The 25,757-nt window shown below is 40.7% G+C and overlaps 1 protein-coding gene across 6 annotated transcripts; it reads left to right on the top strand.

Annotated features, from left to right (window-relative positions):
* Positions 1 to 42: 42 nt before the first annotated feature.
* Positions 43 to 24,992, top strand: LOC126389970 (uncharacterized). Of its 6 annotated transcripts, none has more exons than XM_050044007.1 (11): positions 43 to 1,890; positions 13,247 to 13,304; positions 15,923 to 16,166; positions 16,255 to 16,366; positions 16,455 to 16,575; positions 17,684 to 17,771; positions 17,863 to 17,993; positions 18,204 to 18,402; positions 19,127 to 19,217; positions 19,372 to 19,450; positions 21,571 to 24,992. In XM_050044007.1, exons 3-11 carry the CDS (start codon positions 16,070 to 16,072, stop codon positions 22,564 to 22,566), a joined length of 1,914 nt encoding a protein of 637 aa, XP_049899964.1. In that variant the 5' UTR covers positions 43 to 1,890; positions 13,247 to 13,304; positions 15,923 to 16,069; the 3' UTR covers positions 22,567 to 24,992. The 6 variants fall into 6 exon arrangements, with proteins under 6 accessions (XP_049899964.1, XP_049899965.1, XP_049899968.1 ...); XM_050044008.1 differs by having other exon boundaries at positions 15,899 to 16,166; XM_050044011.1 differs by lacking the exon at positions 43 to 1,890 and adding an exon at positions 5,461 to 6,134.
* The last annotated feature ends 765 nt before the right edge of the window (positions 24,993 to 25,757 follow it).

Here is a 25,757-nt window from a genome sequence, read left to right as displayed (position 1 = left end):
CCTGAGAGCAGAGTCTGGTTTGGCAGGCTGGTAGAAAAGTGCGCTTTGAGTTTGACCGTTGGACTTTAGACCTGTGAGCTGAATATTGGGAGTGCTGATTAGTTAAGATATCCACCTGTGAAAGAAAAGTGCTCTCATTGAATGACTGAGTCCAGTAAATGCTTATAATACAACAGAATTATAGCAGTGTTTTGTTGTTTTTAGTTTTTAAACAGACTCTTCTTTGATTCCTCAAACTGTCCCACAGCAGTTACAAAACACTATTTTAAAAGCTTGTTATCTTTTTTATCTGTTTAAAACGTTCTCAGGTTTCCAGGCAGTTTTGTCGATAGCACAAAATATTCCATTTTTATAATACTATAACTCAACATTATTGTCATTCACTTTCCTTTTTTCCTTAAAACAGTGATGAACAGTGTCACCAGTAAAACCAGAAAAAAGAGACTTGCTTTGCAACAATACACTCGTCACCTAAATGCATTTTGATAAAACATATTTTTCAAGTATTGATATACAGGTACTCTAACATAAACGTAAATAATCTCTAACTCAGGTCCTAATAATATATTAATTTATTTATAGGCGCCTTTCAGAGCACTCAAGGACACCTTACAAGACACAGTTAAAAAACAAGCGCCAGTGTATCCATAGATCATAAAATCAAACAATACTGTAATACACAATAAAAGTTAATAAAATGACAAACAAAGATCGTAATTATAAATATTGGGTATAAATCATCATCATAGAGCCCAGTCTCACTCCAAAGTCGTCGAATCCGGCGCTTGGGCAGTGACTTGCAGCGTCAGAAACCAAAGAAAGAACACGTCCTTTAATGTCAGCATAATACGCGGCTGGTTGCCGTTATAGTTTAACACCGCCTGGCAGCATCAGGGGAACATGCAGTGGGACAAGGATGAAAGTTAAGGTGCCAAAAGTCCGAGTGGGGCGAGTGGGAGGGGTCATGGATGGATCCAACAGAGGCCGACATTCACCCGGGAGAGCAGTGTTCATGTCCCGTAAGATTCTAAAGCCAAACCCTGTTCTTTTTTCCTAAACCTAACAACTTCCCAACCATGTGTTTGTTGTTGAAGGGGAAAAAGATGTCAGTTTGAGAAGTTGTACCAGTGTAGTGCATTTATTTTGAAAGAGACTGTATGTAAACATTACATTTCCTGTGAAAACAGATGTGTATTTTGAAAGAGGACAATGCAGGTAACAGGCAGAGCTTGACATGGTGTCCCAGAACGTCAACAACCAACGCACCCAGGGTACCTTGCACGTTGTATGTGGACGTGGAAAGTCCATGACCAAGCATGTCAATATGTGACATGAGAGGTCGGAGTGAGAAAGTGTTGCATCATAAAGTCATCATCACTGCAGGTCACCATACAGTATGTGTATCTCCATTAAATTAGACCGAATATGCAAGTTTGAAAAGTTGTGTTTTCAGACAGGGTTTGGAAGTGGAAAGGGGGTCAACATTGCAAATGTCGTGTGGAAGAGAGGCGCTCGATTATGAAGGGCCTTAACGGTGAGAAGCAGAAGTGAAGCCAGTGAAGCTGCTGGAGAACAGGAGTGATATGATCTATGGAGGGGGTTCTGGTTCGGGACCTGCACCCTCAGAATAACAATCAACAATCAGCTGTCCTCCAAAACTGCACACTGAAGGTTTGAAAATGAAACTACAGTGAAAAAAATTCCTAACTTCCTCTTCTACTTTAGTCTGAAGCTGCCTCTTGTTGAGTACGGGTCATCTCTGAGTTATACAGCCGTACTTTATTCTTTTATGGATGTTTTACAAATGACACAAAAAGGAGTCACAAAAGAGAGTCAACTGAAGTCTTCATCTCTGCTGTTGAGGCCTGAGGGAGGAGACATCCCGGACTGGTGAGTGTTTTGATCTGATAAAGAAATGGTTTCAGTTATCTTGCTGTGAACATGAGGTCCACTGGTAAGACAGATCGAGCTACGGGGCAGAGCACTGCCAAAACCTTTCTCAAATCAATTTTTAGAAATGAACCAGATGTCACTTTTATATACCATATAAATTTGCTACTTTCATGTTTTAAGATCAGCATGATTTGTTTAGACAAAACATACATACTTGAATTAGAATAGTTTCATGAACACTGTATAAAGATCTTTCCATTTTCTAATGACAAAATCATTTAATGTCTGGATTCCATGTGCTAAAAACAGACCTGACAAAATCCTGATCAGGATGGTAAATGGTAAAACAGTGGCCACTTGAGGGCAGCAAAACATCTGACTGAGTTTGAACTCAGATGAAATATATATATATATATATATTGGCATTTCAGGTGTTGGTTACTTTACAGTTCAGGGAGGTGTGTTAAAATGCTGCCTGCAATTTCTGGTTTGTTTTATAAAATTCAAGATAGGCTCATTAGTGAATTGCTGTTCTTCCTACTGATGAATAAATGAGGTAAGTGCGGTCTGCTGAGGTCACACCAGAACTTTTCTGAATATGAATCAGGGTACTGGAGAGTATTTGAATATTCATGGGCAAATGCTGCTGGACTACAAACAGCAGGAGCATGACGGTTGCCATGAAATATTGCTAAGAGTCTGACACTGCAAACACGTGGGAGCTGCTGTTGCCAAAGCAGAAGTTGAATTTACGTATGTCGGTTTTCAAAAAAGTTGGTTAAATGTTTTGTGGCACAAAGTGCATGTGGGACGTGATATGGGGCAGCCCCTCATGTTTCATCCTGTTATCTGTCACAGAAAAACAAACCTTTAAAATCACTGATAAGAACTGGTGTCCTGCAGCTGAAAGGACTGATTTTTAACTTTAAGTTAACACACGACAGCTTATGATGGTCAGTCTGAATAACACCTATGAAGGGTAACTATTTTGCACTGTAACTTAAAAGATGGTTTGCAACATTTGGCTCAGCAGTTTGCATTGCTGTATGCCACAGTCTTTTTGGGCCCTCTTTACACCTGCTATTAGCATGCATCCTCTGTGATTGGATCACATGTGGACAGCTCTAAGTACAGGTGTGCACTCAGTGCGTCATCATTGCGTCTTGAGATCTGATCGCTCAGATCACATTTATAGGTGGACTGGGCCGCATATGGCCACACTCTTTCAGCAGTATGTATGCTCATGTATTCTGGGACACACTTATGGGCCACCTTCTCAGCTGACATCCTCACTTATCTGACTCCCCACCAGATAAGAAAACTTTGTGTTGCTGCAGTTACACACACGCAGACCTGAAGGACCGTCTCCAGAGCATAGGTGTATGATATTAACTAGATACCAGACCTTGAGATGGCGCCTATTCATGTCAATGGAGCCGCTCACCTGGTGCTAACGCCAAAAAAGTTCCTAGCTTCAGGGTAACTTCCACTACATGCAGCCTACTGAATATGTGCAGTAGTAAAGTTCCTGCATGGCTATTAGACTTTATGTTGTGATGATGTCACAGATTTTAAAATAGTTTTCACCTCGAGGAAATTTTTACGCATATTAAACCGTCATGGATCATACCCAGATTGCAAGGTTACAGCTCTGCAGGTTTACTGGTGGCTCGCAAACTCATTCGTCAGACAAAGCCCCATCATTCTTACAGTGGTTAAAGGAAGTGATCGCTCCTCTTAATCTGGAGTCCTTTTATAGAACATATCAAATACTTTCCCTTTTGTTGACTGTACTATTTACCTGGTTGTAACCACAGCATTTGAAAAGATGTTATGTGCAGATTTCTATACTGTATTCAAAAACATTTTAATATCCTGGTCTGGTTTTATTTTATTAAAAAGGTCAGTTCAGTGTGTAGCGTGAGCTAACACAGCTGCAAGTCTGTTATAAGACAGCACTCACATGTGCATGGTGAAAGAGTTAGTGGCTGCTGTATTCCTCTTCTCCATACTGGCCATGAAATGATTCTGTCCGAACACGAACTCGTGAAAACACAGAAGACAGAATCCACAATCCTGTTTCTTTGCAGAAATGCCTGCAAAGTTAAGCTGGAGTTAACATGGGGCTTCAGCAGTCTGACTTAGATATGAAATCTTTTTTTTTTTTTTTGGTACAAAATGCCTTCTTTGAGCTGTGGCAGAGGATGATTTATGATATTCTGCATCCATTAAGTGGTTACCTTGCTAAGTTGGAGGTGCACAGCCTGTTGCCTTTAGCTCTTCATCTAACAACCACTGAGGCCACTCCTTGTTTCGTTTCTTCCTGTAAAAACATGCACGGCATTACGGCAATGACCACATTTTTGTACGAGCAGGTAGCTCACTGAAAACCCATTCCATTTCCTGTGAATACTTAAAGGTCATCTGATGTTTCTCCATTTAAAACAAATAAACAGGAATATAACATTAGTGAGCTTTAGAGGTGCTGGTACACAGATTTTGTTACCTTCCTCCTGTTTCCAGTCTCATGCTAAGCTAGGCTAACCATCTTTATCATATTTATCATACTGATGTAAGAGTGGTATCAATCATCTCATCGCACTCTCTGTAAGAGAGCAAATAAGCATATTTCCCAAAGACTATTTCTTTAAAATAGACTAAAACAGGACCTGTCCTTTAGGTTTGCAAAGGAATACAAGGAGGCATAACATGAAGAGTCCATCAAGAGTTTGTATGAAGGCGAACAAGTAAGGGTATTTTTGTGTTTTAAGATTTGTTTTAGACAGTGGTTGACAACCTTTTTCATGTCAAGCAGTGGCGTCCCCAACAGGGGGCCAAGGGGGGCCCCTGATACAATTGCTTTACCATTTTGAATACAGTCTTTTTTTTTAAAAAAATTTTTTTAAATGCACTACGTCGGTACAGCACTACGGGTTGAAGTTTTTTTTCCTTCAACAACAAAAGCATGTGGTTATGTTTTGCCAACACATGCACGTGGTTGGGTTTAGGAGGAAAGAACAGAGCTTGGCTTTACAATCTTACAGGAAGCCAACACCAGCCTCCACGTGAGAGTCTGTGGTTTTTGGACCCATCCACCATCCCTAACCCCCGCCCGCCCAGACATCCGCCACCTTAACTTGCGTTGTTGTCCCGCCGTGTTTCCCCCTTACACTGTCAGTGGACCGGCTACATGTCATGCCAATGTGAAAGGACGTTTTTTTTTCGTCGGTGTCTGATGCCAGAAGTCACTGCCCAAGTGCCGGATTTCGACAACGACTTCGGAGTGAGACCGTGTTGAGTTGTCCCGTGAAGAATAAAGTATATCAGTATATGTTTCCTTAGCTCTCACATCGACATAGGTATTAAGGTGACTATACAACAGCATAATAGAATTCCCCTGCTTTTGGTTTTGGTGTGCCACCCCAAGATTTTCAGTAAACCCCCCCCCCACCCCTCTGGCCACCCCTATGAAAAAATTCTAGGGGAGCCACTGATATCAAGTACACAAAACTGATATGCATGAGGTCATGGACCCCTATTTGATGGACCTCCATCTGAAAAGATTTTGGTTGTTAGATATTATTAAGACCAGAATTCTATAGTTGTTAACTACAGCTGAGGAGCTAACTGTGGAGGAAGTGAAACCTGCGATCAGAACAGTCACTCATATGGCTCTTACCGACATTAAGCTCATCTATAGAGAATAAAATAGTGAAACAAATATTCCCCATTTATCTGGAGACCCCCTAGAACTCCCCCAAGAACCCCTGGAGGTTCCTGGACCCCTGGCTGGTTTGAAGGTTGCCTTTTAGGGCCTAATCTGGGTGTCAGGGGAAAGCATACCGTTACTTCTCATAAATGATGAATGGTAGTAACACGAGGACATTTTCTGAGACAACATTGAATGTCATAACGTAAAGGGAACATGAACAGCAGTAAGAAGAGAAAAAAAAGCCAACTCTAAAAGGGGTTTCCACCCTAATCTTTCACACTGCTTCTTGAAACTGAGGCTTGGATATCACCAGTCAGGGAAGCCACAAACCACAGCTTTTTTTTTGCTTTGCTCACAAACCTTTCCTACACGTCACTAGGCCTACAAGTTCTGAGACGAGATGATCTAGTTTTACAGAAACAGAACTTATCAGCACATGCTGAATGAGTCTACAGACATGGAAACGACTGATCATTCATTTTGAACGTAGAGAAAGAGGAAGAGCTCTCGACAGAAAGAAAATGGACAGGTATGTTCTTGTTGAAATCATCCTCGGTCGTGGTTACTTTTTGACATAGGCTAGATCGGCCTTATCTTTCAGTGTAATGAATGAATGACTCGGTGACGGGAAATGATGCTAAAGCAGAAGTGGTAATATTGATCAAGAGGATAAAGTGAGTTTTGTTTAATCATGGGGTGTTTTTGATGACGGATTAGAAGTGGTTTAATGTGTTAAAGATGACGATACTGACAATGACGTGTCATGAGGATGAAACAGCAAGATCTTTTTGATAACTTTTAGCCTTTGTTTAGTAGAATACAGAAGTTTGACAAAATTACTTGAATTCAAGATCCTCTTTTTTTGCTTTTTGCTTTTTCGAGCTACCAATGTCCTCTCCAGTCTGCCAAGAAAAACACGATACTAACAGCTAATTTTTAGCCTTTGGACAGCAGATATAACTCTTGTGTTACATGTGTGTCACAAACTTTTTTTTAGCCAAATCAACGACTATATATTACTTCAGACAGTCTGATTAAGAGTTTCATCCAAGTAACCATTTTAAACCATCCAACTATATGTTTTGAAAATACTGATTAATAAAGGTAGTTTGGTGTGTTTGTATGACAGTAAGAGCCAGGGATTTGTGATGCTGACAGATAGCAGATGACATCCTGCCATACATACACTCAGAGTTTTCGTATAAAAAGATAGATAGAGAGAGAAAGGCAGGTGTGTGGGGTTTCATATGTGGGAAGGTGTGAGAAGGTGGAGGAGGCACGAGACGGGGAAGAGCAAACAGTGTGGGGGAGTAAGGAGAGAGACAGAAGGGACTCATTTCCTTGTGCCTACAGCCACAGCAGCTCTGTGAGGCTGTGCTCTGACCTAAATGCTAAAGTCAGCAAGCTCACAGTGTTAATGCTAACATGTATAGGACAAATTGAAATTTTGACCGTGGGATGTCAAAGTTTTTACATTTCATCCTGTAGGGAATGTTGGTCTGTACCAAATTTCAGGGCAATCCTTCCTACAGTTTTCATGACATTTCATTTGAAAAATGTCAACCAAATTTATTGGGATACATCGTCTGAATATCTGTACCAAATTTTATGGCAATCTGTCCAGTAAATGTTGAATAAATAATTCAAGCCCACAGTCTCACTGTGCCCATCAGTCATGCGGCTGCTGTTTCAGGTTGTGATGCTCACTCCTACATGCTGCTGTTGCAAGTTATGCTAATTTCTCCCACCTTCACCTCACACTCTTTCACTTATAGCTTTATAACCAAACCAACAAAGGCATTTAACGCCTTTTGTGCGTTATGTCTGTTCTACATTTCACTGAAATATGTGGGTTGCAGGCTTTAATGGGCTCCTCTTAGCACTGTGCACAAAACTTGGATTCCAACTGAGATCCTTTTTGCCATGCACCATAAAAATAAATTAGCAACAGAATGACCTGTCGTACAGCAGTTACTCACTGCATGGTACCTTGAATTCATGAAGAAAACTGTAGGAAGAAAATTGTCTCCACAGTAAACAGAGTATCCAAAAAATTGAATTGAAGTAAATGGCGTCAACAATTAACAACAGCAAAATGATATTAAAACACCCATTGACAAACTCTCACTCAACTTGTGCAGTATAATCCAAGTCTCATTTATCCAGTTTTATGCTCAGTAGTCCCCAAACACATGCATTTTCACGAAAACATTACAGTTTGTGTGCGTTTGGTCTTTGCTCACGCAGAGCTCACACGCACATATGTGCTCAGGAACGTTACTCATAGGCAGAAGTGTTTTACATTATAATGTTTTAGCAAAAATGAAGAAGGATTGTGGGAAGTATTGAGCTCACGATTTGATAAATGAGACTTACATTATGCTGCAGGAGTTGTGTGAGAGCATGTTAATGGATGTTTTGATAAAGTTTTACTATTTTTAAACGTGGCCCCCAATTACTTCAGTTTACAAAGAATGTTTGCCTTTATGGTTTCTCTGTTCACCGGGGAGGCTTGCCAGAAAAACAAAGTTTTCTCCACAAATCCAATGTAACATGGGGTGAGTAACTGAAACACAAGTAGTCATTTTACAGGTGAAGTATTCCTTTAAAAAATTGAATGCTGACTGTTAGACCACAAGCATCTGTCGTTTGATGTTTTGTTTCCATCCTTTGTTGCTTTATAATAATGTCACCCGACTTCCCTCTCTGCTCCCATCATAATTACTATGGCTGTCACAAGGCTTTGTCACTGGCTAACACCTTTGATGTTGTTCTTTTTGGGAGGACAGTCTCAGCTATTGATGCGTTTAAACGTCTTGTCCACATGGATCTGAGTCTGGGTTTAAACCACAAGGTGAGGGTCCTCTGTTTTTGATGTGACTACATTGCACATTGTATCCTGCAGACCTCATTTAACCAAAGCATAATTTAAGTCAAATTCACTTTTTCAGGCCAGATTTACTCATTTAAGGATCAGTAACGATCATGTTTTTACAATGAACACTGACTGATTCTAGTAGTTTCACTAAGTAGTATCTTCGAGTTCTTAAAAAGTTCAAATGTTGCTTTACAAAGATTTGAATCAAACTAGCTGCCTCAGCGGTCAGTACTAATACATATAATTGCTAAAAGGACTGAGCCTCATCCTCACTATGCCAATATGGCTGCTGTCAGAGACTGTGACCTCAGTAGTCTTTGCATCAGTATCATCAAGACAAAATTGTATATAAGACTACAGGGTAGGAAATGCAAACTTGCTGGGTAGTAAATTCATTTTTTCTATATGCTTATTAGAAACAACAGTAGCTTTCTGGGAAGAGAAAAGGGTTAGGAAGTGGTTTTGTGTGAGTTTTTTCTGTGCGTATTTAGTATGTGGTTGTTTCTTTGCTTTTCAGAAAGAAAGAGAGGAAAGTGACAGAGGGGAAGTCCAAATGTCAGCAGAAGACAGTTATAAAGAGAACGAAAATGTGTGTTGGTAAAAGGGATTAGAAAGAGGTAGACTGTTAAGCAGATAGTGGCTCCCCAGAGAGGTTTTTCCCACCACCAGTTGCTAATCATGAGCTGGATAAGTACAGACCGTCAGCTGGGGAAGTTCAGCGGACTGTACAGAGTGACATACAATCAAGCCATTGTGTGTCATGACACTGAATGGCTCTTGTCACAGTTCCACTCAAGGTAGAGTTGACCAGCTACAACTTTTTTAGTTCCTAATATGGCCCAAGCTGCAAAATAACACTAGGTCATACACTTCCTATAATGCAACTTCGTAGTATCTTGTGTCACACATTGCTTGGTAAATGCCGGTTTCTAACTAAATATGCCTAGCTTACTCAAATGATGTCACTGGAGTAATCTGACAACACAAAGTAACGGCCTGATCTCAGTGCTGTAATTTACACAACCATCCATTTTTGAGACCAAATAACCTATGCTGAACAAAAGGTTACTATTGGCATTCCCAACCAGGTCAAGTGGCTCTGCAGTAATCATGGGTTGGCTCTGGCTCCGATCAGCAGTTATGGAAATACAGCACCCGGGTGAACACACTAATTTTAGCCCCTTTACCAGTGAGATGCAATTACAAAATATTGTCTGTCTCCATCCACGCAGCACTCAAACATTGTTCAAAATTCACCAAGTTTGAAAGACAGACTAAATAAGCATCAGCTGCTGTTCTTCTTTGAGTTAGCTGCTAACTGCTTCTAGCTGCTTTTCTCCAGCACTGGAAAGCTTTCTATTTTAGGTTAAATTCATTAAAAAGTATTGCGATTAGGTGTGTCTCAACCATAACAGGTCAACTCCATAGCCCTCCTAAATAGGAATTATGATTTAAAAATGAGTGTCTTGGTTGGTATTTAGAGAACTCCTCACAACTTTGAAAAATAAAATCGCTACTCAGCACAACTGCTGTGAAATTAGTATAACTTTTCTCCTTCACATCTTACCTCCTGATACCCATTATGTATGCTATTCAACAAAAATTAAATCACTGTGAGGTTGGCCCATTGCAAGGTTTACTAGTAAAGACTTTGATCTTTTAAAATATTTCCCAAGCCCAATTGAAGTTTAAATCAAAATCAACTTAACCATCTTCATATTCAGCACTCCTTTTTGTGATATCCTCGCAGTTTGGGTGTTAACCAGTCCTAAAATAACAAAATCCAGAGGTCTCTTGAATGCATTCAAGTCCAAGACAAGGCTGAGACCTTCAAAAAGTGGTCTCGAGGCCAAGACTGATCTCAAGCACTACAACACTGCTGCAGGAATGTCCGCCAGAGCTGCTGCCAATGAAGCTGTCTTGTCATGTCTGTGAATGTGGCAGTACATCCAACCAGCCTCACATCCGCAGTCCAATTTGCATCCATCCATCCATCCATTTTCGTAACCGCTTATCCTCTTGAGGGTCGCGGGGGGGCTGGAGCCTATCCCAGCTGACATTGGACGAGAGGCAGGGTACACCATGGACAGGTCGCCAGACTATCGCACGGCTTACATGTAGAGACAGACAACCATTCACACTCACATTCACACCTACGGACAATTTAGAGTCACCAATTAACCTGCATGTCTTTGGACTGTGGAGGAAGCCGGAGTACCCGGAGAAAACCCACGCTGACACGGGGAGAACATGCAAACTCCGCACAGAAGGCCTCCCTCCTGGAATCGAACCAATTTGCATTTATATATATTTTTTTTATTGGAAAACAAAGTTGTATTTAGGACACAAGTCAGTGGATAACTTGGGCTCTTAATTTTAATTACATAAAAGCTATATCTTGAATCGTCATCACTGTCTGTTGTTGGCACTACTGTCAGTTTTCATGGAGCGTCAAAATCTCATCACTGCTGTGGAAATACTGATTCCCAGACAAGTACTAATCAAAACTGTATAACAGGAAACCTTAAAGCTCAGGCCAACAGTAATCACTTGATAAGGCTACCTGTGGTTAACCATAGCGCCGATTCTTCTGAATGATGCTTTCCTATCAGATATAAACTCTTACTGAAACTGACCTGACTTTCAGTTTAACTGATAAATGAATTATGATTTGAATACAGACAAGTTGTTTTCTATGAGCATGATAATACACCCACATCCAGCATCTGTCAGGGCAAAGTGCTGTGTTTCAGCAGTCTGATTTCTCTGCCTTTAATGCATCTGGATATTTTGTTGTGATTACTGTGATTGCACTTAATTCAGGTTTTATACAGCAAAATCCTGCCTCTATCCTCACTGAGGAGTAGTAGTGGATTACAGTTGTCAGGTTGGTGAATTTACAGATCTGTCATGATTTGGTAAATGTGGGCTTTGGCCCAAAAGCAGGACTCAAAGCTCAAGCAGGTAGAGATAAAAGACTGTCTTTACTGCAACCAAGCAGGGACACAAAGAAGGCAGACTTATCCAAGCAGGGAGCAGGCGAAAAGGCAGGACTCCAAAGGCAGTCAACAGGCAGATGAGCAAAGACACTGGGACACTTAGTGAAGAGTACATTAGAGAATCTGATAGGAAACAAGTATAAATGTGCTGGTATATATGCCTTCAGGGCTGATGAGCAAAGTAGGAGCAGGTGTATAGTGGGAAGGGACGTCAGGTGACATGGGCTGGAAAGACAGTCTGAGGGCATCTAGTGGATGGTTTGAGGATAGAAGGTCCGGGTAAGAATGCATTCAAGTACGAGACAAGGCCGTGACCTTCAAAAAGTGCTCTCGAGGCCAAGGTCCGGGAGGTGAAAGGGGACTATAAGGCCTGGAGAACGTGAGCAGGGGCGCCACTGCAGCTTTGGTATCCAGAGCCACAATAGGACAGACTTCGTCACAGAAAAGGACTCTGCTACAAAACCACTTGTGAGCAATACTGGAAACCCTCTGACCCCTTTAAGCAGCAGCTATGAGAGAGTGGGCTAAATCTAATACACAGTTACACTGTGGCTTTAAGAGGATCTGTGTACTTCAGCTTCCCTTTTCTCACTTTTCGTTAACAAGTGAGGTTTTTTTTAACACTTAGAAATGGTCAGCTAAGGACAAAGTGACTTGTTAAATATGTCAACTTCCTGATGGGCACATTTGCTTGTTTGTTGACTCCCTCACGTGATGATACGCTAATGATTAGAATTGCTGAGGACATTATCTGCGATCAGATTAGAGCTGTTTTAAAAAAAGGAAGTAGTCTGAGCAGAAAGTGCACCTGTCAGAGTGATGGAACATTTGAGTTCTCAGAAAAAAACACTTTGCCCTTTATTAAACCGCATAAACAGGTGACCTGGGCGCTTGCAGAACTGTTTCCCCTGTGAACGGAAATGGAAAAAGAGAAAAAAGAATAAATTCATACTAAGATAAAATGTCTACAGGGCACTTATAGCAATGTAGCCCACTGGTGTGCTTATTGTGCAGAGTGAGTGAAAGTTAGTTGCTGCATTTGGGGCTGTGGGTGTTTGTGGGTCGATGTGCAGTGGGCTATAATAACCACATACCACAAATCATACCTGTGACACGTACACATTTATTTTTCATCCTGTTTTTGACAGTTTAAATGTCAGTGTGGTTCAGATACGAGAGCAACAACCTGTTTAACATGTGTCAACTGTAGGGAAAAAAGAGACAAACACACATGCAATATCAGATATTAAACATTACACCCTGCTTGCATGTGTGTGTGTGTGTGTGTGTGTGTGTGTGTGTGTGTGTGTGCATGCTCAGTGTAATTACATATTTAGACTGGGGGAAATGACAGGCTGCAGGGAAGTAAAGGAGAGGATTAAGACTGTAGCATCAGCACAGAAGTAGCCAGTATTCACCCGTGTTAGGACCGTGTGGTGGATTTTTGTTTTTCTTATTGAAATCATCCGCTTCAAGTTACAGAAACAACGAGCAACGAGTACTACCATTAGCATATGTCTCAATAATAGGTCAAAGGATAGAGGAAATTGCTCTGAGGTGTTAACCTAACCACGAAAACTGAGAGGTGAAGATGACTTCAGTTTTCACAACCTCAAGTCTGAGTTTAGAGCGTAGGCGGACAACTGATCTTGAGATTAAACTTCTTAGTAGTGGCCTTCAAAGAGTGCAGATTCTACGAGGTGGTGGTTTGCTATTTCCTATCAGAGGAAAAACCTTATTTGTCTCTTGTTTTTTTTTACACAGGACATCAAATAGAGTGAAACCAGCACTTTGAAGCACACCCTGAGCAGCTCACCGACAGGTAAGACATAAAGTTTGGTTGTATCTAACATGTAACAGGTGGCATATCACATTATTGTTTCACATCATCAAAGGGTAAGAGAGGATGTGATACCTGAGCAGGCAGACAGCTGCTCTGCTTAAATGTCGGGTATTTTATTCTGTTTTTTTTATGACACACGGGTATGATGACTGTCTTTAGAGCACATTATTGAAAATGTTTTCCCAAGGTTGCTCAGTTTTTACCACAAGTCATTTGGTTTGCAAATCTTTACACTCACATCCAATGAGACTGTGATTATTCATGTATCCATTACTCTGTAACTGGCACTATTGCTGTTCCTCTTTTTATCATTTCAGGTAGTATAGCCTACGAGTTTGGTTTAGTTTACTGGACATTATAAGAAGGAGCACGTTAAATCAAACCACAAAGACGTCATAAATGACACAGTACAATCCAATATATATTTCCATTGTGATTCTTGACTGACTAGTCAGTATTTGTATCAGCTTCATGATTTGGTGGTGCTTAAATAACACATCAAATGGCTACAATTCACCCCAAAACAAGAAGCCACTTATGTGCAGACTTTAGAGATGTGTGTAGTATGGTTTGATTGTTTGGTTAAATGTTGTTTTTTGGTATTTATGTGCATTTATGTAAAACAGTTGAGGTCCTGGGAGGCAAGACAAATTTTAGAATATTTCCTGATACTAAAGTTGAATCAAATCAAATCAAACATCCAACTTTGGCATCAAGCACGGCTATCACCCCCATAAAGAAGCTCACAGGATTACCAAACAGGCAAAGCGAATAACTGCTCCAAGACCCCAAAGCCTCTGGAGCCCCGACAGTCCCAGGTTCACTGCTTGTCAATGCTCTGTCAGTTTTATTAATGGTAGACATGTTTAGGAATTTCTATAACTTACAGTACCATATCAACCAAGCTGGGTCCTGGGGGCCCCTGTGCAGCCCAGTCACCAGAAGAAAATGTTTACGTTTCTGCAAACTAAGTTACATTTGCATGTTTACATACATTTCAAATCAACGTTTTTAAAGTGACGTAGACTATAAGCTGACTTTCAATATTGGGAGGTGAAGAGGATGGTGGATATTGTGTCGCCTATAGGTGAGATGCCTGCCAAGCTTGCGGCCACTTTTGAGACCAACATCACTGGTTGTGTTGTGGCGACACTTAATGACGTTTCCATTGGTGTTTGTGGCATCGGATGTTTTTTACCTAACTTAGGTGTCTTTTGCAGCACATTGCAGCCTTTACCCAGGGGCGATTGCACCACCGAACCAGGTGTTTTTCACCAACACACGGTGGCATTTCCCAGCAGCCTTCAAGCCACCGAACGTGAACACTTTTTCAGTGACTCAAACGTGGGCGTTTTAAACCAAAACATAATATTTTTCTAACCTTGATGAAGTGATTTTTGTGCCTAAAACTAACCATACCATAAAGTCTCAATGCAGCTGCTACAAAATAATGTACAAATAGAACGTATCCATGGTTTGCAAAAATGCACAATCCCAACATTTCTCCCGTGACTGGGTTGCGTCATGGCTTCCGATTTTAGACCATGAGCTGCGATGTCACCAGTTGGAGTCCAACTGAGGACCTTTGTTGTGTCTTGTGACCCTGTCTTGTAGAGGGACTGGGTGTCAAAGTCTAGTTTGAAGACTTTGTTTGAGGTATATTGCGCTCACATGGTGCATATATAAAGAAGTCCTCTGTGCTTAAAGCTGTCTTGGTTCTCAGACTTTTTATCTGTCATGCTCCCTTTCATAAGTCCAAAAAAGTTTATGCTCCCCGTCCTGCAATTTTTTAAAATAAATAATTAACAACAATGTGGGATGCAACTTATAAAAAAGGATCCGTGTTGAATTTTTGAGAAATAATGCTAAGCATGATCGAGTCAACAAACTCCTTTGTTTATTTTCCGTACTCATTCAACTTTGTTTCACTCCATATTTTTCCCCTGATCACCCATGCCCCCAGACGGGCCAGTAAATTTTTTTCCCTGGACCCCCCTAATCCCTGTAAGATGTGGTTGAAAGGTCCAAAATGTAGGAACTGGCCCTTGATTGTTTTGTTTCACAGCTCCCCAAAGCCACTTAGACACCTTTTTTTCCTCAAGTGGTTTAACGTCTCACCTTAAAACAAGTAGTGATGCTTGGTGTGGTCAGAGGTGAGACAGGCTTGACACGTTTATCGAGAGACGGCAGCGAAACACAGCTTTTCGGCCATTACTTTTTACTTCTGAACATAGTGGCTTTAAGGGTTGTTGAGCAGGAGCCTAGTTCACAGCTAGGGGATGCTGTTTTCAATCTGTCAGTCAATAAACTAAATGAAATAACAGGTGAAAGATACAACCAGAAAGATAAATATCGAATGTGGTGTTGATCCTGACCTTTGAAGCCTGAGTTAACAGGGGATTTCCTTAAATTATCACTGCATCACACTGGGTATTTATTACATTTTACAGGGGAGTTTTATCAGTCTGTGTAAGTGGAAACATAAAACTGACAAGCTGAGGCAGGATCTGAAACATTTCTATTTCTGTTTTTTTTTTCCTTCCGATCACCTGTTGGTATCACAACCATTTCAGAGTGTCTGCCATCTCTCTGCACAGAATGAGAAGAAAATGGAAGCAGTGAGTTACGCCCCGATGCAAGAACAATCCATCAAACCGCCGCATCTGCGAGTCACCTAGCTTTGGAAACCAACCATCCAGCTGGTTTGAGATCTCCAAAAAAAAGGAAGATTGATGACATCATAAATGGAGAGAAATAAGGAAACCCTTCTGCTGTGTCTTCTTCTTTTGGCTTTTGTTCATGTCTGCCCTATCCAAAACTGTCCGAGCGTACCAGATAACGGTGAGTGATTTTCTGATAATTTTTTATTGTTATATTGTCTAGCATAACTGAAGTTTAATTTGTTTTCATGTCTTCTCATCTCCATTAGTTCACAGAGATCTCACCTGCCACAGTGACTACAATCGTACCATCACTTGTGTGTGGAACAGCGTGCCTGATCATACAGACAGTGTGTGCACAATTGACGCAAAATGGAAAGGGTAACTAAGATTTGATACAAATATACAGTTAGCAAAATGACACTGAGTTTAGCAAAAATGTCAACATGACATCCCTCCATCCCCACAGTCAATATACCAGCCTCAGCAATTCATGTAACCTGGAGCCTGTTGACGCCTCCCGACCAACGCTAAGGAAGTGCTCAATGATGTTCAAAAGAGATGGCGCTCTGAAAGCCAGCGACTTTGTAGTAAGTAATCAAACACTATAATATCTGTGCATATCAGAGAGATATGTATGAGAGAGATATGTCTATCTGTTCAATATAAGACTACAGCTTAAAGAGTGCAAACAGGGAAACTCTGGCCTGATAACAAGATCTGTCAAAAATTCACTAAGTATACTTAATGTCTTTAACCTGTACAAAAACTGAAGTGGAAAAACAACACTTTGTGGTTTTATGGGGGCTATCAGCTTGACTATTTACCCAACAGTGACAACAAGGCTCCTGCGGCCGGCTAACTTCCCATAAAACCATAAATTACACTTCAGGTTTTTTTTTGGTATGTTTGTTACTGTTTATTGGTGACCTTTAGAGGTACCCATGAACAAAGCCAGGCAAGATGTTTCCCCATTATCAGTCTTTATGCTAAGCTAAGCTAAGCTAAGCTAACTGGCTGCTGGTTGTAGCTCAGTATTTTATTTTTATTTTTTATTTTATTTTATTATTTGCACACATAGTAAAAACTACATCGAATCCAGATAAATAATAGAAAAAAATAAGGATGTGACAGGAGAGGTCAAGAAGCTATAAGCTTATACAACGGACCTCCCCTCAACTTAAGATAGAAAACTATATGAACAAGAAAAAACAAAATAAAGAGAAAAAAAAAATAAAACAAACAAACAAAATGAAACTAAACTAATATAGTTAAGCTAATCAAACCAAATAATAAATAGCAAAAACACACTAAGTAAATATAACACAAAAAACTAACCTACACGGAACAAAAACAACCACAAATACAAGAAACACAGTAGTTAGCGTAAATTTACAAACCTTAAGAGTTGTATCAATTCTCTCATCAGATCTTGACAAGAAAGACAGAAAGTAGACAGACATTCAACACCTAAGTCCTGTCATTTATTTAAAGTTTTCTGATGAAGCTTTTCTGTCTACGTTTGATGCTGCTTTTAATCAGACTGTCGTATGAGTTCACCTGTCCAGCAGATCATCAGCTTTATCATTAAACAAAACATAATGGTGTTCAAAGCCCCTACACTTATTTAGATCTTATTCCATTTCATATTGTTAAATATTTTCTAACAGCAATATTCTTTTCTTAAAATGTTCTCAGTTTCAGCGCACTCATAACATCTCCATTAATGTGAGCTGTAAACCTGGGAACCAAAGTTTGAACATTTTCTTCATGCCAGCTTGTCACAGTGAGTACAATGAAGAATACATTGCCTCCTTGTGACTTAACACAAACAATGTGTGTGACCTAAAACAAACTATATTTGTGTGATACTGCAGTAAAGCTGAATCCTCCGCCAAAACCAGCTATCAACTCTACCACCGCTTCCTGGTTTCCTCAAATTTTGCCCCAGCAAAGGAGTTCTTACTGCACCCAACTGCAGTGGACACAAGAGGATCAGTCATGGAGTGTGTGTATCTATTTTGTGTCTATGTTAGTATGTGAATGCATAAGTAAGTGTGTGCGTTTTGTCAAAGATGAGCACACGTGTTGCAGAGATCTTGAGATTGAATGTCAAATGATTTTCATACCTTGTGGTTGTAGCAAATCTAAGCAACAGTGCATGAACAGATATTTAAAAAACAGCGTACTGACCATCCACATGTTTCTTCTTTGTCAGGATCCTAAGGAATCATGCATACAGTGTAAATGGAACTGCACAACGGAACTGAACCCTGATCAGCTGATAAAAGGCGAAAGGTATAAGGCACGCGTTCGAGTAAAGGACAATTCAAGAAACACCAAGTCAACCTGGAGTGACTGGGGCCCTACTACATCATGGGTATCACCCATCGGAAGACCAAAACCACAAACATCAGGTAAAGGTTGCCAAATATGAACAAAGCTAATTGGTTTAGCTTAACAAATGCAGTCAGTGGAAAGCAACATCTTATGAACGTCACATCATTTTCATCAATTTCAGGAGTTCAGTTACCTTCAGTCCCACTGAGCATTTATTGCTCTGCTTTTAATTCCTGCAAAGGAAACCAGTTGAGAAACAGAACATTTTTATAAGGAAAAGGTGTTTATCACATATCACATGCATGGCAGGATTACTGAATGGGCCTCCCAGGCACAGGCACGAGGACCCAAAGTATAAGGGGGGGCCCTTGGAACTCACCTGCAAAATGTCATTCAAATTAAAATGTACTGACCAGAAAGAGATTCAGAAGACCTGCAAAGAGATACAAAATAACTACTAATATGAGCAAAATAACAATAAGCTTTTGCATTTCTGTGCCCAGGGGCCCATTGTTTGATAATCTGCCCTGTATCACATGGGTTGATCTAACTCTTAAATAAAAATCTAATGTGGCTTTTTAATGCCTTAGAACATGGACTAAAGTCTCTTTTTTTGTCACTTGTCCTGCTGAAATATCTTCACCTGCTCTCAGAGCACATTTACCTGCTGAAGATATAGCTGCTTACAATGTTGTTGTGTATCAGGATAATTGTATGAAGATCACAGACATGTTACCCAGTTTGTTCTTTAGAGTGTCTTTACCTCCTGGCTAACGTGAAATACTCTATCCTGTCTGTCAGATTTTTCTGGTCTTTGGGGCATCGTTGCCGGTGCAACAGCGTTGGCTGTGTTTCTGGTTGTCTTACGATACAAGACCGACAAAACCACCTGGTAAGAAGACACAAATTGAAAGTACTTTTCTAAGACATTTGTGTCACTTCGGATGCAAAGTGTGTTGAATTTTGATCTTCTTTGTTCAAGAGCAGCATATACACATGTATTTTTTGACAACTGTGCTTTAAGATTACGTCATTCTGTCTTTCAGGGTTTACATAGTAAAGCGAATCAGAGGTCCGCCCCTTCCGAACCCAGAGAAATTCTTCCAGCAGAATGGAAATTTCCTGGTGAGTTCACCATACACATGTTTATCCAATGTTCACTCTTCTTTTATCTCTATTTGCTGTCCACCAACTATGCTGTCCCTAGACTCGCTAATGGTAACTGTCTGTCATTTGGTGCTGAGCAGTAAGCGTATAGTGAGATTATCAGAGTGGGTTGTTGAAAACAGCTGCCATCTGTATCTGTAAGCAAGGTTGTGAATAACAATGAGATTGAAACACAATTTGACTCTAAAATTGCATGCCAAGTAACTATAATTATTAGCTAAAAGATGCCAAAAGGTTCCATGAAGATTAAGAGGACACTTTGCCGGTTTTCAGCCAGCTTTGTGTCACAACAAGGGGGGTAGTATGTGTAAATGAACTATGGTAAACTTCCTTCCATCTTGCCAGCACCCAGATCTCCCTGATCATCTTTTTTTTCAAATGCATCATCCTACGGATTTTCACTGGCTGTTGCTCAAAATACAAAACTAGTACCACATTTTTGTTTGCCCACCACCATGGACAGAGAGCACTGATGCAGATCGAGAGAGCTGTTTCTCTGAAATTCAGACCAAACTCTGATCAAATGTTAAAACTAGGCAGTGCTGATCACATATGAACTGGAATCTAAACATATTTAACCTAAAATGTCTTTAGTTGGGGGAGAGTTCCTGCCCAAGCAGGGGAATTCAAGTATCTCGGGGTCTTGTTCAGGAGTGAGGGTAGAATGGAGCGTGAGATGGATTGGTGGTTTGGAGTGGCTTCTGCAGTGATAAAGATGCTGCGCCGGACTGTTGTGGTGAAAAGGGAGCTGAGCCAGAAGGCAAAGCTTTTGATTTACTGGTCCATCTATGTCCCAACCCTCACCTATGGTCATGAGCTCTGGGTAGTGACCGAAAGAATGAGATTGCGGATACAAGCGGCCGAAATGAGTTCCCTCCGTGGGGTGGCTGGGCTCAGCCTTAGAGATAGGGTGAGGAGCTCGGACATCCGGAGGGAGCTCGGAGTAGAGACGCTGCTCCTTCGCATGGAAAGGTGTCAGTTGAGGTGGTTCGGGAATCTGATCAGGATGCCTCCTGGGCGCCTCCCGGTAGAGGTGTTCCAGGCATGTCCCACTGGTAGGACGCCCCAGGGCAGACCCAGAACATGCTGGAGGGATTATATATCTCATCTGGTCTGGGAGCTGGAAAGTGTCGCTGGGGAGAGGGACGTCTGGGGTGCTTTGCTTTGTCTGCTGCCCCCGCAACCTGGGCCCAGATAAGTGGATGGAAATGGGTGGATGAAAGTCTTCAGAAACATATGTTAGCGCTTGTAAAAGCGTTTGTAAACAAGAAGTGAGCACCATACTATTTTGTGTGTAGTAAAAACAGAAGCTGAAAATACTGAGATCAAATGGTAAAACTAAGCAGCACTGATCAGATATGAACCAAGATTCTATGCTTTTCCTATTTCTCAACTAAAATGTTTTCAGACACATAGCTTACTGTTTAACTGTAATTCCAAATCGTTTGGTACCAGCTGGCTGCCATAATGTTGCCTATGTCAAAACAGACAAATTTGCATTGGGTCACCAACTAGTGGTGTGGCAGAGTGCATCCTGGCAGTTGTAGGTTTTTAGGCTACATTCCTTTTCATCAGCTTTCTCTTGGCATATAGCATCAATTTTAAGTCTTTCTACTATAGAAACAGCCCGATTTTCTGAAAAGACTGTTCTTTCAGCAGTGAAATACTTAATTAATGAAAGTGCAGAGTAGGGAGATAACTTTCTGAGGGTTCATCACTGTTAGGGTTTGCTGGCATATGTAGTCATTTGATCCATGTTTATCAAAAAATACATATTAGTGCAGCTTCAAAGATAGCAACATTAAAAAAAGGCAGAGCTCAACATGAATAATACAACACACAGGATGTGCGGATCACGTAGGCTGTGAAACCAGACAAAAAACTGACTCATCTTGCATGACCTTTATGAGCCAAAAGGTGAAAACAGTGTCACTGTAGCAACAGAGATAAAACACTAAAGTCTATTTACAGACTGGCAGTTTTATGCAGCTTTACAGCCTAATCCAAATTTAATTACTTCTGTATTTTTAACCTTTTAACAATTTCTTCTTTTCCACCTTTGACCTTTTCTCCTACAGAGTTGGTTGAGCCCTCACTTCAACAATGAATCCTTTCAATCCATCTTTAAACCAGTGGAAATCGTCCCTGTAGAAGTGACCTCCATTGTGAACGCTGTCACACCCTGTGGGCCAGAGGCGGCGCTGCTAGAAAAAATGAGAAGTGAAAACAGCCACTTGTCGACCAGTTCCAACTACTCCAACCCCATCTACTCCTGTCCTCCTCCTCCTGTCACCTCGCTCACTGCGGGGAATCTGCCGCCCTGCGACACTGATACACCTTATGGGCCTGTTGTTAGTCAAAGCGAAGGGAAAAATGAACAACAGGATAGGGATGAAGAGAGAAGGAGAGAAGTAGAGACCCGCCAGTTGCTCTCCAAATGTAGCAACAGCAGTGAGCTTATGCCGGTGATTTTAGACTATGAGAAGGTTGAAAAGGTCCAGGTCGAGCGCTCCAGGCTCCAGAGTCTAGATTCAGGCATGTGCAGTGGTGAAGAGCTCAGTCAAGAGAGTCTGGAGGCAGATAGCATCACTATGAGTGATAGTCACGACGAGGAGCCTGAAGGTGAGGAGGAGAGGGAGGGAGGGAATGAGAAAGAAACAGATTTAAAGAAGTTGTTTGGAGGCGGTGGAGATATTTTTGGCAAAGGGTCCATTCAGGTTTGTTCCGGTTACGAGCAAGTCCAGAAGCTGCAGGCTGACTGCCCCGAGCTACCTAGCATGGATTCAGACATTAGCAGTGGAGGTGAGGAGCAGGTGAGTCAGGAGGAGAGTCTGGAGGATGCTGATAAGTCCACTGAATCTACCAGCCTCCTTCTTCCTCCTCCATTTAGCACCTTACCGTGCTCCTTGCCCTCTTTCTCACCACTGCCTTTGAACTTCTCTGGGCCAGGTTTTAGTCCAGCTCTGCGACCTTTGTCAAGTCATTTACTTGAGAGGATTGCTCTACTGCCAACTAACAGGTCAGTAGAGCCCTCTAGCGATGGATACATGCCAGTAAGACAGGAACAGAGCTGAGAACAAAAAGAAATCTCTCCAACAGGCCTAATAGAAAATGCTGTACAATACATCATGACAGCCTGACTACTAGAGAGTAAGTCAGACATGCTTGTTCACTGTTCGTAGTAGTAGGTAACATTAAAAAGACATTTATTCAACGCTCAATGTCCGACTCTCAAAGACGGTACAATATATGAATGTATTTTTGTTTCACACTGCTTTATTTAGCATATTTCTCACGTGTATTTATTATTTGAGAAAACAAGAGGCTAATATTTTTCCAATTATGCTTTGGTTGTTTTTTATACAAAAAAAATTTGGGGAAAAAATATGTACTTTTGTGTTACGTATTGTGACAGTTTGCAGGGAGAAAGATGTATGGGCAATGTCTACTGTACCTGCTTGAAGGGTTTTTACACTGCTGTGTTGCTGGTGACACGGTATAATGTCTTCACGATCAGCCATTGTAATACAATAGCTCAAGAGACACTTTTTACTTGTTTATTCAAGATGGATACATGCAGATTATATGGAATCCTGGGTAATTTAATAGATTTTATTTTTTTATTCAAAAAATTACAAATATGTGGCTGCACCAAAGGCATACTGTCTATAAGTGTAGATTGACTTATCTCTAAAGCACATGATGTGAATGGATTGTAACGAATCTCAAAACCTGAGACCTTCCCCAAATTTCTCAATTGCATATTACAGCCTGTGGACCAACTTCTATGTAGAGGACACGTGCCGAATTTTTCACAGAAAATGCAAAGGATGTGATAAATATCAATCAGGAAATCCCTCTCTGCCAGAAAGCCGTCTGGGATCATCTCTTTTCAGCTTCGCTACAGTGCTACAGTGTGCAGCCATAACATTAGCTAACATTAGCTAACATTAGCTAAGAAATGGAGTCCGCTAATGTCAACAAACGACCGGCACCCACCACAACACAGAGTCCACACCAACTGGGTCTCACTCCGAAGTCTTGGTCAGTGACTTTCAACACCAGACACCGATAAAAAAGCCGGGGGGCTCAGGGCCATGCAGCATAGTTAGCTGGGCAGCTAACGAGTCTATTCTCAGCTAAGGTTAGCCAACTAGCTGTAAAGCTGCATGGATCTCTAAAGGAGCTCTAAAGCTGCATGGATCCGCTGTTGATTCCTTTGTAACTGGCAGCTGCTTCAGACTATCCCTCCACATCGTGTTACATCGGATGCCCTTAAATATGGAACTCGGTCACGTCATGATAAAACCTGTGGTCTCAGCTTAACCCCTGAAAAGATGGGCAAGTAGGTACGTCCTTATTATTCACTTATCATTCGTCCTTATATTCTCAACAATACTATTGCGAGACATAGTATTGTTGACATTCAGCTCCGTAACGATCTCCCTCCAGCCAGCTGTGGCCGTATTTAGGTTTTTGTAGTGATTAGGGGAGGTATCAGATAAATAACTCCTCATTTCAGGTGAATGAATCTGCTGTTCCTCGTCCATTGGGTTGCTTTCAATGTGAGTGACAGAATGAAAATAGAAACGGGGCATCTGACAAAAGTTCAGCTCTGTGGTTCACTTAACAGCCTCCAAGAGGGGTGTCACTAAAAACAAGAATTTTCTGAAAGTAAGTCACGAAACCTTTATGTGATTTATTTATTTATTTTTATTTTTTACTGAGTCAGTCATAAATGTATCCTGTCATATTGTCACTGTATTCATTGTTCAAGGCCAACAATCATGTTGAATGCACTTCCTACCTCAAGCATTTGCAAAGCATGTATTTTTTAATGTTCTGAAACCTGCACTGTGTGTCGCAGTCTTCCTCTCTTTTATTGGTGCATTGCTACTGTATTAACTGCATCCACTGTTTGTGCCCTCTGGAGTCGACAGAAATGTTCACTGAGTCTGCTGTGGGTCGTGTGTGTGTTCTCTGCTGGTTCAAGAGGACATAAACAACCGGCGTCATCAGTCACATGTTAAATATGTGTAAACTGGCAACTATATTAAAAAGTACTGACTGTTGGTATTTAACCTCTGTAAACCATGTTAAGACTCATCTAACATTGTATGATTATGTTTTTTGTTATTTTTATTTTTATTTTCATATTGCTGAAAATATGTGGCATGCTCTATGAAAATTATTATATGCTGCAACAGCTCATTTCTAGATAAACCTGGATTTATGTCATCTTGATTGTTGGTCATTTGGAAATTTACTCATTTCATCCGAGTACTCGGCTCAACCGTGGTATTTTGTTTGATATTTGGAGTAAAAAAAGAATTCTGATATTATCGTACACATTAAAATCTCTTTCCAACAGTGTATAAAACTCAGAATGTGTTTGAGGGTTTGACTTCAGTTTGACTGAAGAATGATAAATCAATTCACATTTATTATTTAAGAGATGAAGGTTTTCATGTATTCACAATAAAGGAAACTCATATTGGCATTTATTTGTCGTGTCTTGTCATGTTTTGTTCTAGTTTTGTGTTCGAGAAGAGAGAAATGAGAGTATTTTGGGGCATAGTGTCAACTTATTGTAAACTTAAACTTGGATAGATTTTTTTGTAAATATTCACGTTCTGCTGAAAGAGCAAACTCTGTTTAATTTGATAATATTAGGAGACGGTGAATTGAACTAGGGAAAAAACTGTTTGCTCACAGAAAGAAGAAATCAGTATCTGAGGAAAAATATTGAATTTAATGCATGAGGTCAACTCACAGTCTTTTAAAAAAGACAGTTTCTTAGATTTAGAGGGATTTAGTGGCATATCAGTGAGGATTGCAAATTGCAGCCAGCTGAAATGTCTCCTATTTAGAATCCCTTCAATTTTCATCATTGATTTGGTTTTTAGCAGGAGGCAAATTATCCGCAGAGGTGATTAAAGCCAGTAAAAACACTGGGGGAAAAAAAGCAGTTTCACTTTAAAAAAATGTTGTCAGAGAGGCTGCCAACTAGGGTGGGCAATGCGAAAATGCCATTGGCCCTATCTAAAGCTTGTGTCTGGTTTGTCGGTTCTGGGATACTGCTGAACCAGATGAGGACCTGCGCCCTATGTAGATTTAAAGGGTTCATTCAAGGGTAACAAAAACACAGCAATACTTATTTTCAGGTGATTATACAGTAAATTAAACATACTTCATTATCTTCCATTTCTGCCAGTATTTCTCTCCAAAATCAAACACACTGCGTCTTTAATACACAGATATCTGC

This window comes from Epinephelus moara, chromosome 5 (assembly GCF_006386435.1).
Source record: "Epinephelus moara isolate mb chromosome 5, YSFRI_EMoa_1.0, whole genome shotgun sequence".
Lineage (NCBI taxonomy): Eukaryota > Metazoa > Chordata > Actinopteri > Perciformes > Serranidae > Epinephelus > Epinephelus moara.
This window is presented reverse-complemented; position numbering and strand designations above follow the sequence as displayed.